The 19,770-nt window shown below is 35.6% G+C and overlaps 1 protein-coding gene across 3 annotated transcripts in view; it reads right to left on the bottom strand.

Moving 5' to 3' along the window:
- Positions 1 to 19,770, bottom strand: part of LOC114054268 (double-stranded RNA-binding protein Staufen homolog 2-like) — a 405,344-nt gene that overhangs the window by 155,845 nt on the left and 229,729 nt on the right. For all 3 annotated transcript variants that reach the window (XM_027877456.1, XM_027877457.1, XM_027877458.1), the window contains one exon: positions 8,094 to 8,154. In XM_027877456.1, the coding sequence (XP_027733257.1) occupies positions 8,094 to 8,154 (61 nt within the window). The remainder of the gene's footprint in view (positions 1 to 8,093; positions 8,155 to 19,770) is intronic.

The following is a 19,770-nucleotide window of genomic DNA, read 5'->3' on the forward strand; positions in this document are numbered from 1 at the left end:
TTTACTAAAAGAACTCAAAGATTACAGTTTTCTATACTCTATTTTAAAGTTAAAATGTTAATAACTGACGTTATATGATTTGCATCTTTCATCATATTAACATTCCTTCCATTATCTACAGTTTCTGCTAAAACTCAACAATTATGAGTATACCTGGACACCATGTTAGCACTAGAACAAAATGGGAATAGTGTTTTGACAGTACTTCTAAATAGACAAAGCATCCATTTTCATGAAAAGAGGATTAATTTGAAAACTACTGACTCTGTTAATCAATCTAGTATTTCTCTTGTTTTTAATGTAGTATTTTTTAAATAATACACTAAAGCATCCATGAATTAATATGCATCTCAAAGAAAATTATGGGGGGAGAGGGAAGGAAAGAGGAAGTCAAGATGGTACAGTAGCAAGAAGCAGTATGGTGAACTACCCCAGGTTCCCCCACCCCACCCCCTAAAAAAAACACAAACTCCTTCAAATACATCTAGAAAATGCACAAGATTAAATCTTGATGATAAAGTCCAAGGAAAAAATCACAGTGAGTCATTTTTCCAACACAGAGAAGTCTGCAGATACTGGGGATGGGATCTGGCCAGGAGAAGCCATGTGGAGGGCTCCTATAAGCAGGGAGAAGCTGTGTACCAAAGAAAAAAGGGGTCTCAGACTTATACTCGGGCACTGCGACTTTGCAAAGGGAGTAGGAACAGTTGTCAACTGGCAACTGTGTTACTCACTACCCAGTTCTGGATCACAAATTCAGAGTAGAATGAGGATGAGACCTACACCCAGGAGTGCTATTGCATGGTAAGGAGTGGCACCAGGCCTAAGACTGCACAGCAAAAGCAGCAAGTTCTGAAGTAAGTAACAACAGTGTGGCCAGACCCAAGGAACGGAGTGGGGTCTCAATTCCAGCTTCTAGCTCAATCCAAAGCCTGCATAGGAATAACTAGAGTAGGAATCCCTGAGCCAAGAGGAACCTGTGGTTCTGTTACTCAGAACTAGCAAAGTTTCCCAGATTTAGCCCTGGATTAGACCACTTTGGGGAATGAGAAACTTTGAGAAAACTGAAAGCTTGCAATTCCCCAGCTTCAGCTATTTCCGAGACCCTGGAACAACACAAGAAAGTAGTAAGTGGAACAACCTAGACTTTTCCTCTAGAAATGTGCAGAATTCAGCCCTAACATCAAGTTGAAAGTCAGAAAGTAGTCTAGGAGAAAAAGATAACCAAAAAAAAAATCCCACCATTGAAAGCTGTCATAGTGACAAGGAAACTCAAGACACAAACCCAGAAAAAAAGAATGAATCCAAAACATCTACAAACAAAATCTCAAAGAAAAGCACAGCTTGGTTACAAATTCAACTATAATTCCTGAAACAGATGAACATAGAGTTTAAAATGAGTTAAGAAAGAGTTTAAAATGTTGGGTTTTTTTTATAAATGGAATAACAATTCTAGAAGAAAAAATTGAAAAAGAAAGAGATGGAAGAAAGAAATTAAAAGAAATTTGGCTCAGCAAAAGAGGTTCAAAACCTTGCACAAACAACAATTATAATGGACCAAATAGAAGCTAATGATTCCTTGAGACAACAAGCAATATTAAAACAGTCAAAAGATAGAAAAATATAGAAGAAAATGCTCATGACCTGGAAAACCGATTGAGAAGAAAAAAAAATTATTGGACTACCTGAAAGCCAGGACCAAAAGAAAAGCCAGCATATTATATTTCAAGAAATCTTAAAAGAAAACTGCCCAGATATCTTAGAACCAGTTGGCCAAGTGGAAACAGAATCCACTGGTTACCTCCTGAAAGAAATCTCAAAATGAAAACTCCAAGGAACATTATAGCCAAACTGCAGAGCTTCCAGGTAAAAGGAAGATATTGCAAGGGCAGAGCCAAGATAGCAGAGAGAGGCCAGGAAGTTGCCTGAGCTCTCCCTAGTTTCCTTCAGAAACAATGTAAAATCAAGCCTCTAAAAGAATTCTGGAGTAACAGAATCCACAAAAAGATGGAATGAAACAATTTTCCAGTCCACCATAACTTAGAAAGACTTCAGTAAAGGTTTGTCTCACTTGGATAAAAGAGAAGTGCAGCCCAGCACAGGTGGTGTCCAGGCAAGCCAGTGGGTGACTCTTAGCCACAGCACAGATCAGCAACCAAGGTCCCACAGTCTAGGCTCATCAGGCCAGTGGCACAGCAGGCCAACTGTGAGACCTTTAGTCCAACCACAGCAGGCAAATTGCCTGCCCCAAAACTTAGGGAACAACAGGCGTGACTAGCCAGGCCACCTTAGCACAGTGGGCAAGACATCAGCCCCAGAGGCCCTGGCACAGAATGCCCGTGAGCAGACCCCTGGCACTCAGTGCAAGAAGCTTGGGACCGGTATGCCTCGTGCCCCAGAAGCAGAGCTTAACTTTTAAAAATGAGCAAAAACCAAAAAAGAGCCCTGACCATAAAAAGCTGCTATGGTGACAAGGGAAGATCAAAACACAAATGCAAAAGAAGACAACAATGTCAAAATGCCTACATAGGAGTCCTCAAAAGGGAATGTGAATTGGTCTCAAGCCCAATAAGTCCTCTTGGAAGAGCTCAAAAAGGATTTTAAAAATCAAGTAAAAGAGGTAGAAGAAAGTCTTGGAAAAGAAATGAGAGTTATGCAATAGAATTATGAAAAAAGAGTCAACAGCTTGGAAAAGGAAGCACAAAAATTGACTGAAGAAAATAACTCCTTAAAAAATAGAATTGGCCAAATGGGGGTGGGGGGGAGAATCCACTTAAGAAAACAATTTCTTTAAAAGGAGAATTGGCCAAATGGAAAAGGAGGTACAAAAGCTCACTGAAGAAAATAATTCCTTAAAATTTGGGATTGGGCAAATGGAAGCTAATGACTATGGGACATCAAGAATCAGTCAAACAAAATCAAAAGAATGAAAAAATAGAAGAAAATATAAAATGCCTCACTGGCAAAACAACTAACCTGGAAAACAGATCCAAGGGAGATAATTTAAGAATTATTGGACTACTTGAAAACCATGATTACAAAAAAAAAAGCCTGGACAGCATCTTTCAAGAAATTATCAAAGAAAACTGCCCTGATGTTCTAGAACCAGAGGGTAAAATCGTCATTGAAAGAATCCACTGATCACCACTGATCACCTTCTGAAAGATATCTCAAAAGGAAGACTCCAAGGAATATTGTAGCCAAATTCTAGAACTATTAGGTCAAGGAGAAAATACTGCAAGCAGCCTGAAAGAAACAATTCAAATATTAAGGAGCTACAGACAGGATTACACAGGATTTAGCAGCTTCTACATTAAAGGACTGGAGGGCATGGAATTTGATATTCTGGAAGTCAAAGGAGCTTGGATTACAAAAATAATCAACTACCCAGCAAAATTGAGCATAATCTTTCAGGAGAAAAGATGGATATTAAATGAAATAGGAGACTTTCAAAATTTTTTTCATGAAAAAACCTACACAGAAATTGACCATATCAGTAGGGTATAAAAACCTCACAATCAAATGCAGAAAGGCAGAAATATTAAATGCATCTTTAAATGTATCATGATGCAATAAAAATTGCATGTAATAAAAAGCCATGAACAACATATCAAAATTATGAGATGCAGCCAAAGCAGTACTTAGGGGAAATTTTATATCTCTAAATGCTTACATGAATAAAATAGAGAAAGAGCAGATTGAACTGGGCATGCAATTTAAAAAGTTAGAAAAAGAACAAATTAAAAATACCCAATTAAACATCAAATTAAAAATTCTGAAACTCAAAGAAGAGATTAAATAAAATGGAAAGCATAAAAACCATTGAACTAATAATTAAAATTAAGAGCTGGTTTTATGGGGAAAAAAGAATAAAATGGATAAAACTTTGGTTAATTTGATTTTAAAAAAGGAGAAAACCAAATTATCAGTATCAAAAATCAAACGGGTGAATTTACCACCAATTAAGAGGTAATTAAAGCAATAATTAGGAGCTATTATGCCCAATTATAAGTCAACAGATCTGACAATCTAAGTGAAATGGAAATGGATGAATATTTATGAAAATGGAAATTTCCCAGATTAACAGAAGAAATAAAATACTTAAATAACCCCATTTTAGAAAAAGAAATTGAATAAGCCATCAATGAACTCCCTAAGAAAAAATCTCCAAGGCCAGATATGATTTACAAGTGAATTCTACCAAACATTTAAGGAACGATTAATTCCAATACTATAGAAATTATCTGGAAAAATAGGCAAAGAAGTAGTCCTACCAAATTCCTTTCATAATACAAATATGGTGCTGATACTTAAACCAAGAAAAGCCAAAACAGAGAAAGAAAATTATAGACCAATTTCCCCAATTAATATTGATGCAAAAATTTTAAATAAAATACTAGCAAAGAGATTACAGCAATTTACCAACAGAGTAATACACTATGACCAGGTGGGATTTATACCAGGCATCTAAGGCTGGTTCAAAATTAGCAAAACTATTAGCATAATTGACCATATCAATAACAAACCAGCAGAAATCATATGATATCTCAATAGATGCAGAAAAAGCTTTTGACAAAATATAACACTCGTTTCTATTAAAAACATTAGACAGCAAAGCAATAAATGGAGCTTTCCTTAAAACTGTAAGTAGTATCTATCTAAACCACAAGCAAGCATTGCATGAAATGGTGAAAAGCTAGAAGCCTTTCCAACAAGACCAGGGGTGAAGTAAGGATGCCCATTGTCACCACTATTATTCAATATTGTACTAGAAATATTAGCTTTAGCAATAAGAGAAGAAAAAGAAATTGAAGGAATTAGAATAAGCAATGAGGAAACACAACTAACACTTTTTGCAGATGATATGATGGTATACTTAGAGAATCAACTAAAAAACTTCTTGAAATAATTAACAACTTTAGCAAAGTTGAATGACATAAAATAAACCCACATATATCATCAGCATTTCTATATATTACCAACAAAGCTCAGCAGCAAGAGACAGAGAAATTCCATTATAAATAACTGTAGACAATACAAAATATTTGGGAGTCCATCTGCCAAAATAAACCCAGGAACTATATGAACACAATTGCAAACTACTTTCACACAAATGAAGTCAGATCTAAACAAGTGGGAAAATATCAATTGCTCATGAGTAGGCTGAGCTAATATAATAAAAATGACAATTCTACCTAAATTAATTTACTTAATCAATGCCATACCAATAAACCTACCAAAAAGTTATTTTATAGATCTAGAAAAATAATAACAAAATTCATCTGGAAGAAAAAAAGGTCAAGAATATCAAGATAATTGGTGAAAAAAATGCAAAGGAAGGTAGCCTAGCTGTACCAAATCTAAAACTATTTTATAAAGTAGCAATCATCAAAACTATTTGGTACTGGCTAAGGAATAGAGTGATGGATCAGTGGAATAGGTTAGGTACACAAGACATAGTAGTAAATGACTATAGTCATTTACTGTTTGATAAACCCCAAAACTTCAGCTTCTTGGATAAGAACTCACTATGTAATAAAAACTGCTAGGAAAATTGGAAAATAGTATGGCAGAAAATAGGCTAGATCAACATTTTACACCCTAAAAGATTAGGTCAAAATGAGTACATGATTTAGACATATAGGGTGATAGCATAAACAAATTAGGAGAGCAAAGAATAGTTTTCTGGTGAGAAGGGAAGAATTTATGACTAAACAAGATATAGAGAACATAATGAAATACAAAATGGACAATTTTGATTACATTAAATTAAAAAGTTTTTGCACAAACAAAATCAATGCAAACAAGATTAGAAGGAAAGCAGAAAAATGGGAAAAAAATTTTACAACCACTGTTTCTGATAAAGGCCTCATTTCTCATATATATAGAGAACTGAGTCAAATTTTTAAGAATACAAGTCATTTTCCAATTAATAAATGGTCAAAGATATGAACAAGCAATTTTCAGAGGAAGAAATTAAAGCTATCTATAGTCATATGAAAAAATATTCTAAAGCACTATTGATTAGAGAAATGCACATTAAAACAACTCTGAGGTACCACATCATACTTATCAGATTGGCTAATATGATAGAAAATGAAAATGATAAATGTTGGAAAAGATGGGAAAATTGGGACACTAATGCATTGTTGGTGGAGTGGTGAACTGATCCAACCATTCTGGAGAGCAATTTAGAACTATGCTCAAAGGGCTATGAAACTGTGCACACTCTTTGATCCAGCAATACCACTACTAGGTCTGTATCCCAAAGAGATCATAAAAAAAGGGAAAAGGACCTACATGTACGAAAAAAATAATTATAGCAGCTCTTTTTGTAGTGGCAAAGAACTGGAAACTGAGGGATGCCCATCAATTGGGGAATGGCTGAACGAGTTGTGATATATGAATATAATGGAATACTACTGTGCTATAAGAAATGATGAGCAGGTAAATTTCAGAAAAACCTAAAAAGACTTACATGAATTGATGCTGAGTGAAGTAAGCAGCACTAGGAAACATTGTATATAGTAATACACTGTGCAATGATCAACTATGATTCACTTAGCTCTTCTCAGCAATACAATGATCCAAGACAATTCCAAAAGACTCATGATGAAAAATACTATTCAGAGAAAGATTTATGGAGTCTGAGTGCAGATCAAGGCACATTATTTTTACTTTTTTTGTTTTGGGGGGCTTTTCTCTTTTGTCCTGTTTCTTCCTTCACACCACGACTAATGTGGAAATATGTTTCCATGATTGCACATGTACAACCTATATCATATTGCTTGATGTTTTGGGGAGAGAAGAAGGAAGGGAGGAAGGGAGAAAAATTTGGAACTCAACATCTTATAAAAATGAATGTTGAAAACTATCTTTACATGTAATTGGAAAAAATAAAATACTATTTACAAAAAATAAAAAGGAAAAGGAAAATATTGCAAGATGCCAGAAAAAATTCAAATGTTGAGAAAGAATATTGTCAGGATCACACACAATTCAAACAGTCATCAGCATAAAAGAACAGAGAGCTTGGAATATACTCTTCCAGAAGTCGAAGCATAGGGGCTTAATACCAAAAATAGCTTATCCAGCAAAACTGAGCATAATGCTACTGGAGGAAAAAATAGATCTTTAATGAAATAGAAATCTGCTAAGCATTCCTGATGGAAAGACCAGAGCTGTGTAGAAACTGTAGTTCAACAAAGAGGTAAAGAGATATATAAAAAAGTAAACATGAATAAAAAAATCATAAGACTAGATAGGGATGAACTCCTTAATTTAAATTTAGGGAGATGATACAAGTGTCCCCACTAAACTCAATTATTATCAGGGGTCAAACAGAGACCCTACTTAGAAAACACAGTACCTCTTCATTATCGTAAGCCTCTTAGTTTTCAGAGAGTACTATACTGCTCAAATATATGTGAAACCAACACAATTATATATATTTTTCAAAATGCATGTTCTCCTATAAAGTACACACAATGAATGGCATTTATTCAGTACTTACTATGTTCTAAGCACTGAGAATAAAACACAAAAGTGAGACAGCCCCTACCTCACAAGTAGTTTGTATTCTAATGGGGTAGAAAACATAAAGACTTGAATGGTAGCAAAGGGAGTCGAGGTCAGAGAAGTCACTAAGACGGGTAGTAGAACAAGAAAGTAAGCTATTAACATATCTTTTACAGAGGCAATGGTAATGGTAATTTGATTACAATTCTCCAAGAAAGAGATGCAAAGGAGAGGGAACAAGAAGAGGCCACATAATGGCCCAGGTGAAGATGAGGACTAGTGTCCCAAGCAGTACAGAGCCCAATGGCTTAACTTCTCCCTGGCAAGGTCACTGGTGGTATAGTTCAGAAAGTGGAACAACAGCAGTAGTAGGAACAACAGAGTGGAAAATGATCACCTTTAACTAGACCAGAATTTGCAGTATAGAGGTTGTACCATTTATAATTTTTGAATCCTTCATCATAATTTAATGTAGCATTTTGAGACCAGTAGGTACCCAATAAATATTAGCTAAACAACTAAGTTGACTGAAACAGTACATAAATATAGAAAGCCTAAAAAAAGTGAATACTTACTATTACTTGTTGTTTCAGGAAATCCAATCTTTTGACTATTCCATCCCTTGTTTTCCACTGTCTAGAATATTAAATGGATAGGTTAATGCAGAGAAATCACCTTTTTTATTTATTCAAACCTAAAAAAATTTGACTAAGCATATTAATTAGAAACAAAGATCTCTCACATACTCCTTTTACTATACTTCTCTAAACTCCAGTGTCAACAGATGGATACAACAGCACTAAATGCATAAAATCTCTGCATTATTTTATCACTTTTCCTTAATCAGAATATATATCTCCTTTTTCAATCTTCTCATTCTCTAAATTGAAGGTAGCAAATTATACGTGTTTAATAAAAGGAAAATTATCATCATCATGAAAGCATTCTTATTAACAATAATAATAATAGCTAACATTCCTATAGCATTTACTATTTAGCACTTTACACAGTAGAAATATTCCTATTTTAATTGTTCAAATTTGCATGGTAAGATCGACAAGTATTGCTAAGAAACACACATTTTTGAGCAAAGATGGGTTACATGAGCTACTGATCACTGCTACATAGCCTAGCCTGAAGAAATATGTATTTGATCTAAAATATATCCTGAAACATATATTTTATCACATGAAATATTTAGAAATGAAGGGTTTCAAGAGATAACAGTGCTCCAAAAATGTAAGTCTTAATTCTTCCTACTATAATAAGCTTTTGATTATTCATACTAATGGTTTCTAGATATAATTTTAAAAATCTCTCTTTAGCAACTACTTTCAACCATTTTGACTTCTAATATTTTACTAGAGATTGTAATAAGTGATAAAATGGGAAACTTTGTAATTCACTTTCTTTTGTTTCCCCTAAATATTTTCTCTTAACAGAATTAACAAGCAAAGGAAGAGGAAAGGGGAAACTAAAAGTTTTTGGATGATATACGAAATAAATCATCATGCTCTAAAAAATTAAAAATTGATTATACTTTAGAAACTATCAGCTTCTTTTGAACCAGGGATCCTCTCTGCCTTTAAATACTTCCTTAAAACTCACCTCTTATTGACAGACCCCCATATCTAGTATCCTGAACATTGGCTTGGGACTCAGGAACTCTGAGTTCTAATCTTGGCTCTGTCACTGACTTGATTTATGTCACTTAACCCTCTGTGCCTCAGTTTCCTCACCTGTAAAATTTTAATACATCCTATAAGTTCAATTGCTTATTCTTCCCACATTAACAAATATTCAACTTATGTTAAAATTGGATGAACATCTTAAGAATTAAAAAATGGAATAACCTGTCAAGAATTTTAAAAATATATATATTTCTAAGTACTTACTTATAAAACTTCAACCAAATAATAAAAATCACATTTTATAAAAATGTCTATTATCAAAATTCTATTGTTTCTGATGTGCTTAAAACACTGTAAAAATGAAAATGAAATATAATTCATTTAGCTTATCATACATTAATCTATATTTTAGAACATGACAAATTCTGCCAATAGTAAGAAGTTAGAAATATCTAATTTAAATTATCAAAGTTTAGCCCTGAAAACAAATTTAAAAAAAAGATTCGTAAGAAGTGACATGTTCACATATTTCAATATTATTTTGATAAGGAATTTCATTATGGAATCTAATAAAAACTTAAATATGTATGCTGTATGTAGTCCAATGGCCAAATTCCAGAAAGTTATTGACCAGCTAGAGAGAACCCATACAAGAATAAAAACTTATAAAAAGATTAATTGAATGAATTTCTAAGGACTAAAAGAACTGGATAGCAATAGTTTCATAAAATGAAATATAAGTTAAAAATAGCTATTTGTTTAATAAGTAGAAAATAAATAGAAAACTCATACCTGGAAAAAAAAAGTTATACTCCATTAATATCATAAAAAAAAAAACTTGGCCAAGCCTGGCTAACCAGTCTCTTGCAATCCTTATTCTTTATTCCTAATTAAAAGTCATGGAATGGTAGGACAAAACTGAAACAGATGAGGAGAGTGGGGAGTATCCTTTGTCAGATGGTGGGATATTAACTTGGGACTCAAGCTGACAAACTATTCCTTGGATGTGATAACTGTTGCAAACTACCAAAATGTACTAGAGTAACTAGATGGCCAGTCTCACAGCTTCTAAACTTTATGCTTCAAATCTGTTATACTGTCCCTCTTATCATTCTCTCCCTTTTCTCCTATTAAGCTCAAAGGAATAGGCTTTAGGAAGGTTAGAATAATTAAACACTTCAAGGATCTATTCCTTCATTGATATGGGCACAACTACAATGGTCATGAGTTGCTATGGTCAAATATTTCATCATCCAGTGGCTAAGCTTCCATAAATGAGATTCTTCTAGTATCTGAAATGGTATAACATAGAAAGGTTGGATTTGTTCTGTTTGGCTTCAGAAGGTTAGAACCAAGGGACAGCTAGTGGTGCAGTGGATAGAGCACTGGCCCTGAGGTCAGGAGGACCTGAGTTCAAATCCGGCTTCAGACCAAACACTTGACACTTACTAGTTGTGTGACCCTTGGCAAGTCACTTAACCTCAATTGTCTAAAAAAATAAAAATAAAAAAAGGTTAGAACCAAGAGCAGTGGGTAGAAGAGGCAGAGATCAACGTAGGCTGAAAAATCAGGAAAGTCTTGCTAAAAATTGGAGATGATCAAAGGTAGAATATGCTGCTTTGAGGCATGGTGCATTTATCTTCCTTGAAGGTCTTCAGGCAGAGGCTAGACATTGTTGGAGATTTTATCATGAGGATTTCTTTTACGTTGGGTCTGAGTAGATGGCTCTGAGGTCCACCCTAGCTCTCAGATTCTGTGCTTCTGTGATTTTTCTGATCTTTAGATCTTTAGACTAGCTTGATAATATAGCCTTAAATCCTTCTGACCTGGCTTTTGAGATGCCATAGGCATCTCCATACTGTGATGAGACATCAGAGTGGGACAGTAGGAGACTAAAGGTAGCATTAAATTAAATTAAACCACCAAGAAGAAAACTACTTCTGCTCTGTCTGCCATTGAATTTTCTAGAAATTATCTCTATGGAGGGCTCTACATTCTACTTTCTCACAATTTTCAGGCAACTATGGTGAGACAATTGGTCATTTATATGCCATGTATGTATGTAGGAATGTACATGTGCATCAAAAATACCCACAATATGCATGATATAGATATGTTTCTAAACACAATACTGTTGTTGTTTGTCCTTTGTTTTCAAAGAGGACCAAGGATTTCATGGGGGTGATGTCTTGACTCACGCATGAATAGTATCTGAGTGAGGCAAAGTTTCACGAAGTTATCAACATCAGTCTCACTCTTTCTCCCAGAATCATCAAAGTCTAATGGCAAGACAAAAGTCTAGATGATTATCGATGGCCTGGGATGCAGTGAATAACCTCGGTATCCTCGATGTTAGACCAACGTCTAAGCGTTCCATAGAGCCTGCTTCTGCTCCCTCTGTGGCCATTGGAACAAATTGTTCTTATCCACTCATTCCACCAGGGGAAATATACTCACATACTTGAGGCAGACAACACCCTAACTCACTGACAGGTCTGAGACCCATCAGTTACCTTCAACCTGGTTTAGCCTGCCTGCTGAGATGATTTTACTGGGGTGTGGTCACTGCTCGTAAGACAGCTTCTTGGAGCCACAGGTGAGAGACACCAAAGGTGGATGAGCAGCCCTGAAAAAGGCTCAGCAAGCCCTCACACCAGAGGTACTAGACCTCCTTGAACACCTCACACACCTCAAACACAATGTAACAGTGGCCCACTTAATATGCAGTCAGAATTCTGGCAACTTCAACTGTCCAGAACACAATCACAAACTAGAAAGCAAATGAAAAGGGCCTCTGAAGAAGAAGAAACAACTGTCACAGGGCTTTACTTTGTTATACTCTGAGATGGAGGTGCCTCTTAGCCTTCAGGCCTCAGAATCTTTTATTATTTTAACTATGTGTAAAAATAAGGGTAAATAATAATAATGTACAAATGTGTAATGTGTATATAATAATTTCATCTTTCTAAAGACAGAGGATGACTTAACTGTTTATTTTTGCTTACATAGGGCAAGTTATCAAGGAGTAACAGGACCATGCAAACCAAAGACCTCTATGCACAAAGTGGTGGGAAGTGCCATGCTCCCCTACCCCAAGGCCCAGATGCATCCAATGATGCAAATCAGGGCTTTCCTAGAACTGACTCACTTAATTCTGGGAGAGGGAGAAGTGCCTCATTTCTGAGTTCATCTCACTGAGTCAATCTAGATTTAAAGTCACTGGTAACAAGAAGGCTGGTTTGTCTCCTGCTTAAGAGTTTAGATCTAAGGTGCCTAATGTTTCTACTTTCTGAAAACATCACTCAAGAAAGAAGCAGCATTTTAACATACCAAAGGAACTTGTAGATGTCATTGCTGAGAGTTACCAGTAATCAAGGAAGAATCAGGGAGAATGGGAGATGTATCAAAAGTCTAGAGAGGGAAGCCACAATTTTCAGAAGAGGAAAGAGAGATCCCCAAAACTACAGACTAGAATTTGATGTTTGTCCTTGGGGAAAAAAAAATCTAATTACACATTATTAAATAGAGGGTCATAAGATTTAGAGCTAGAAGGGACTTCAGTTATATTTCAGTCCAATTCCCTCACTTTTTTATTTAAAAATTTTTTATTCTCAATTTAACAAACACCAAATAAAATGAATGCTTCCATACACAGAACTGAAGAGAATTGTGCCTGAAACTATGAATCTCTGCTATGTATAGCTTACTTTTCTTTTTTTTTAGTATACATTAAATTTAGCATGTAACTTTCAAAGTTATCCTGCTTGTCTGCCCTCACTTTTCTTAAAATGCCCAGGGTCAGATAGGAATTAAGTTATAGAGTAAGAATCTGAACCCAAGTACTCTGATAAGAGATACTCTTTCTACTACACTATCCTGGGAATTTAGGGAAGCAGTGATCACTTCCGCCTGGTTAAGAACAAGTTTTTGGATAGGGTTACTAACCTGGGTGAACAGGGGAATGATATAGTTATAATGCATCTCAATTTCAGTCATCTATATTTGACAAAATTTGTCTTAGTATCCTAAGAGAATATTTAGGAGAATGTAGGTACTAGTCATTGGGGATACAAAGATTTTTAAAATGATAGATTATCTACCCTCTTGGAACTTACATTCTATTATAAAATACATGTACAAAGATAAGTAAAATATGAGAGAGTGTAATCAGGCAAAGGAGAAAACTAACCAAAGGGCTCAAAGAAAATTGCAGGAGGGAGAAAATATGCTAAGCTTTGGGGGACAGAGAAAACTTCAAAAAGGTGGTGGTACTTAGGTTTAACCTTGAACAAAAAGATTTTGACAGATGGAGCTGAAGAAAGAATGAATTGCAACAGAAGGCAATAATCATGAATCATGAGGCAAGGGATAGTATGTTAAATTGGGGGACAGCTAGTAGTTTAGTTTAACTGAAACACATTATTTTAAGCGGAATAATGTGAAATAAGGCTGGAAGAGTAAAAGTAGCCAGAATGTGAAGTCAGAATAACTAAACCTCAGAATGAGATGGAACCTCAAAGTCTCATCTCCTGGATCAGAACTGGGGTCTATAAACATAGTTCCCCTGCCATTTTTATATGTTTATTTCAATATAACTAATTTTCTTTGCAATCCTTTGTATTCTACTTCATGCATTTAAAAAGATTGTTCTAAGAAGGGGCCCATATGCTTCTCCAGACTTCCAAAGAGATCCATAACTCAAAAAAAGATTAAGAATCCTGGATTTAGTCCACTTTATACCTGAACAAGGATTTCCTCTGCAACAAGTGGTTATTCAATCTCAATATGATGACTTCCAGTGAAGGAGAAGCAACTGTCTTTTGAAGCAGCCCATTCTACTTTTAGATAACTCTCGTTAATAGGAACTTTCTTCTTACGTGATATAAAATTGTCCCTGCCCATTGCTCACTCTTCTGCCCTCCAGGGTAGAATGAGTTTAATCTAGCTTCCAAATGATAGCTATATATACTTGAAATAGCTGTCATCTCCATATATCCCCTGCAGTCTTCTATTCTTAAGGCTGAGCAACCCTAGTTTTATTTCAACCAACTCATATGGCAAGATCTTGAGGCCCTTCACTGTCCTTGTCACCCTCCTCTGGAAACTCTCTACAGTATCAATGTTGCTCCTAAAGTGTGGTGGCAAGATTAAACACTAAACTTCAGATGTGGCTTTACCAGGACTAAGTTCAGTGGGAATACCACCTCTCTGACATTAATGCAATCTTAAGGGGTTTTTTGTGACTATTTCATACAGTCAACTTTTACTGAGACAGCAGTCCCTTAGATCTTTCTCAGTCAAATGTTATCTAGCCATTACTCCTTTATCTTGTACTTGTGAAGTTGATTTTCAAATGCAAGTATGACTTTATATTCAGTGTTATCTTCTAGTCGTGTCTGTCTCTTTGTGACTTGAGTTGGGGTTTTCTTGGCAAAGATACTGGAGTGGTTTGCCATTTCCTTCTCCAGCTCACTTTATACATGAAGAAACTAAGGCAAACAGGGTTGCCCAGCTAGTAAATGTCTGAGGCCAGATTTGAACTTGGAAAGATGAGTTTTCCTAATTCCAGACCTGGCACTCTACCCACTGTGCCACCTAGTTGCCCATGACTTTATATTACATTCACATTAAACTTTAACTTATATAACCCTGAATTTGTAATGGACCCAGTCAGAACAATTGTGTGACTTCCTCCAGTAGTACTTAGCAATTAGTGAGTGGGAGCAGAGGGTGGATGGCACAGGTGATCAAGGGCTGAAAATTAACAGGGTGTTAACAGGGGTAAAACAAGGGGCTAAGAGATTCAAGGGTGGAGGACAGTACCTTGTTGAACTGGTTAATTAAATGGTCGAGACAATGACAGGAGTAAAGAAAGGTGAGTATAGGATTGAGAGACTGGGAAAACAGGGAGGGACTTTAGGACTAGGGGTCATAGTGAGGATGACAAGCAGGTTCAGAAAGAATGAGCCAGTGGAAGAAGTAGAAAGAAAGGATCAAAGAAGGGTAATTTTAGAATTTGAGATAATGTATGTGGAAAAGTTAAGAGTAAAGGTGAGGTCTAAGGTGTGACATAAATCTGTCCAAATATGAAATGGGTTTGTCTTGGAAAGTAGTGAATGTCATGTTATTGAAAATGTTCAGGGAGAGGGCAGACGCAACTTCTATTCATTGCTAGAGATGATTTGATGTGAATTCGTAAATTCAACTTTAGTTTCAACAAATATTTATTAAGTACATACTCTGTGAAGAGTACTATGGTAGGTAGTGGGTAAGTTTCAAAGCTTAAATAAAATACAGTCCTTGCCTTCACTGAAGAAGTATTTTCCTTCACAAAAGTAAAAGAGCAGAAATCCAAGTATTACGGAATGTATGAGGATCATTGGTGAGTGGAATAGGCGATGAATCATGAAGTATAGGGCATGTGAACTGGACATTAGAGGATAGGTATACTTATAACAGGCAGAGATGTGTGCATGAGGGTGTATTCCAGATATAAAGAATGACATGAGCAAAGGCACAGAGGTGAGAGAATGTGGGATGTTTATAGGACAAGGTGAAAGAATAAAGTTTGGTGGAAGCACCTGAAAGCAGTAAGAGAATGTAGAAGTAAGGAAGGAGTTAAAGGTAGGAAGATATGGTAGTACCTGATTATTCAAGGTCTTAAGGGCAGACTAAAGAAACTAAGTTATATTCATTAGGCAAAAGGAAGCCATTGAAAAAATTTTAGTAGAAAAATGGCATGATCAAATATATACATAAGGAAAATTAATCAGGGAGAAATAATGGAGAATGAACTAGAGTGGGGAGAGAATGGAAGTAGGAAGAGTAGATAGGAGATTTTGCAATAGTAAAAAGAAGAAATAAGGAGAGTTAGGTATGCCTTTCTACTTCCACCACTACCATCCAAGTACAGAATCAACTATCATAAAGTAGTCTTGGTCATTTAATATAAGAACAAACAACACTACTACCTTAATCACTTGCAGGATAATTGTAGAGTAATATGATCATTGGAGCTAATAAGGATGATCCTGATATGCTCAGTATACTCTTTACCAGGATAGAATTAGTGCTTCTTTACTTAAAATTTCAAGACAAATATGAAGTCTTATTCCTCACCCCCACCCCCAAAGTTTTGGCATTAAAAGTATATGTCAATTACTTAGAAAATTAGTTTATGTGGAACATCCCATTTCTTGATAATACCGGGTAAATGAGGCATTACTTTATTGTAAAAATGAACTAATCTCATCCAAATTATTTTTTTACTAAAGTAAATTAATCAGGAATGGAATTATACTGAATCTAAAGGGGAAAAAAAGCACTAATAACTTCTAAATACGACTCTTCTGTGATTCAATCTGGTCACTCAGAAACATCTGGACCTATCACTAAGAACTGGATGGAATTCTACTCTTTATGTAACTTCTGGGGAAATCTAATATAAGTTTATGGCAGATTCTTATTCCACCAAAGAATTTTATATATACATATATATCCCCCTCTGAGTTAGTCGCTAATTAATATGGCATTCTTATGTCAAGATACAATATTATAAAACTTCAAGAGAAAATACATTTTTGTAAGATTTACTAAAAGTGCACATTCCCCCAATTTGAACCAAATATACCACAAAATTGTGGGGCATAAGGGAAGGTAAGCCTTCTCCAATCCATTCCTTTCCCAGACTCTGCTTTTCCAAAGAGCTTCTCAGTTCTATGCTTCTCTCCCCAAAGGTATTTTATGGGAAGCAGAGTTGCTGTAGTAGAAAGATCAACTTGGAGTCAGTTTGGTATAGTGAAAAGAACACTGGATTTGATATCAGAGAATCTGATTTCAAATCCCATCTCTGCTGACTAAAAACATGGACTTAAGTCAGTCATCTAACCTCTTTGACTTCAGTTTCATTGTCTGAAAAACGAGGAGGTTGGACTGCATGACCTGTAAGGTTCCTTCCAATTCTATTAGTCAGAAAATCTGATCTTTGCATTTCAGCTACACTTACTGTCTTGGGCAAGTCATTTAAACCTCTCTGAGTTTTGCTTCCTTACTGTACCTACCCTCAGGTAAGGGTCACAAGGCCACTGACTACAAGAGTTCCACTCCTTCTGATATGTGAACACCACACAGAGTTGGGAATGGCCCATAATGTGTGGTCAGCTTTCTCTGACCTTCTAGCAGAGTGTCATTTGACATAGTCCAGCATTTTGGAGCATTCTATACCTAAGATCTCAAACAGCATATAGAGCAGATAAAGACACAATGCTTCCCCCTAGGACCCACACAATGCAGGGGAACACAAACACACATAGTGGAGAGTACAAAAATCTTGTCCATTAGTGCAAGTCTTTCTTTCATAGAACAGTTAACAACACCAGAAGGATCTGCCTATTAAATGAGATAATATTCACAAAGTGCTTAGCATAGTGTGTGGCAGGTAATAGGTGCTCTATAAATATTTGTTCCTCTCTTTGTCCCTCTCCTCTTCTTCTTACAGTACAGATCGGGATAATTTACTTAATAGATTTAAGAGGAACATGGGAGATGGAAATCCCAGTGGAAAGAGAATAAGACTTGAAGACAGAAGATGGTAATGTATTATGACCTAGAGAAGCCCAAATACTCCAGTAAAATTCTATAACTGTACCAGAAGGAACAATGATAAAGAAAACCAAAGAGAATTAGCAATTAGCCCCTTTAGCTAGTTCAGAACTGCACAAAAAGGCTGCCAGAAACACTAAGCATAGGTGCGAGGCATCCCAGTCACACAGCAGTAAAAAGGGACAGAGCAGTACTTAGAGGTGACCCAATAACCCTGTCCTGAAAAGAGACAGGAAAAGAGCAGAGGAGAAAGGAAAAGAAGAAATCACCTTTCAATCTGTGAATGGGAGAGAAATATATGACCAAAATATGTGATAAAAAAGGATCACAGAAGACAAAAGGGAAAATTTTGATTAGACAAAATTTAAAAGTTTTTGCACAAACAAAACCAATGAAACTAAAATTAGAAGAGAAACAAGTAAAAAGAAAACCTTTGCAACAAGTTTCTCTGATAAAGATTTAATATATAAGACATAGAAGGAACTGATTCAAATTTATAATGACAACTATTCTCTAATAGATAAATGGTCACAGGATATAAATAGACTATTTTCTAAGAAAGAATTCTAAGCTATCAACAAGTATAATGCTCCAAATGACTAATAATTAAATTCAAATTAAAGTAACTCTGAGGTTCTACCTCAAACCTGCCACAGAGTAGCAAAAATGGCAAAAAAGGAAAATGACAATTGTTGAAGGAATTACAGAAAAATAAGCACACTGATGCATTATTGGGGAGTGATGCATAGATTCAGTCATTTGGGAAAAAAATGTGGAATGATGCCCAAAACTATGCATACCCTTGGACCCAGCTACACTATTATTTATCTTATACCTCCAAAGAGATCAAAGAAAGATGAAAAAGGACTTATATTCACAAAACTATTTATAGTAGCAAAGAAATTAAAACTGAATGGATTGTATATCTATTGGCAAATGGCTATACAAATTATGGTATATGAATGTAATAGAATATTACTATGCCATAAGAAATTAAGAAGGAACCAATTGCAAAGCAACATGGGAAGACTCATATAAACTGATGCATAATGAAATGAGAAGAATCAGGCAAAAAATAACTTTGAAAGATTCTAGAACAATGTAAAGACCAACCATGATTACAAAGGACTGATGATGAAGTATAAAACCTACCTCCCGACAAAGAGGAGATGAGTCAAAATACAGCATAAGAAACATATTTTGGGGCACAGTCAATGTGGAAATTTGTTTTGTTTGCTTGTCTGCATATGTGTCAGAAAGGTTTTGTTTTTCTTTTTTTTTTCCCAATGTAGAAGAGAGGTAGGAGGGTAAAGGGGGAATAGGGATATGGAAGAAAGAAGGAAGGGAGGAAGGGAGGGGAAAAGGGAGGAAGGAATTGAGTTATTGAGGCATTTTACTAAAAATGAAGATAAAAATAAAACAGAAGAAAGGTCAAAAAAAGTACAGACAAACAGGCCAGCTTTGAAACCTATAGGATGAATTTATTATATGTTTTAAAAGAAAAGCAAATGGAGTGTATCAGAGCTCTGCAGTTTTGTGTATAATGCTTCAGTTCTACAGTGTATATGAAAATGCCCATTTTCTTTGGAGTTTAAGTTCAGAAGTTTTAAAAAAAAATTTAAGAGAAAATGAGAGCATCCTTCTGAACCCTTCAAAGACTAATTAGTAGATAATGACAGAATGGGAGGCATGAAGCACAAGCACTAGCCAAAAAAAGAAAGTAATGGAACAGACTCATCTAGAACAAACCGGGAATGGAAAACAGAAATTCGCTGGAACAACCCAAAAAGAAGCATTTCCTAAGCCACCACAGGAGACCTTTTGTATAAAGGGTCTTGCTGTGAGATCCAGATGTTCAAAAACCAGAAAGCATAAATAGCCTATTGCCATTCTGGCCCCAGAGGCATGAAAGAGTTGTAAAACTGGCAGCTAAGACTCTAGTGGGCCCCTGCTCAAAAGCTAGTCCCCAGAGTTAATAAGGCTTTTTGGACTGGATTAAATTGGAGCTAACTAGCACCAA

Source organism: Vombatus ursinus, unplaced genomic scaffold (assembly GCF_900497805.2).
Source record: "Vombatus ursinus unplaced genomic scaffold, bare-nosed wombat genome assembly UNPS02014812.1, whole genome shotgun sequence".
NCBI lineage: Eukaryota > Metazoa > Chordata > Mammalia > Diprotodontia > Vombatidae > Vombatus > Vombatus ursinus.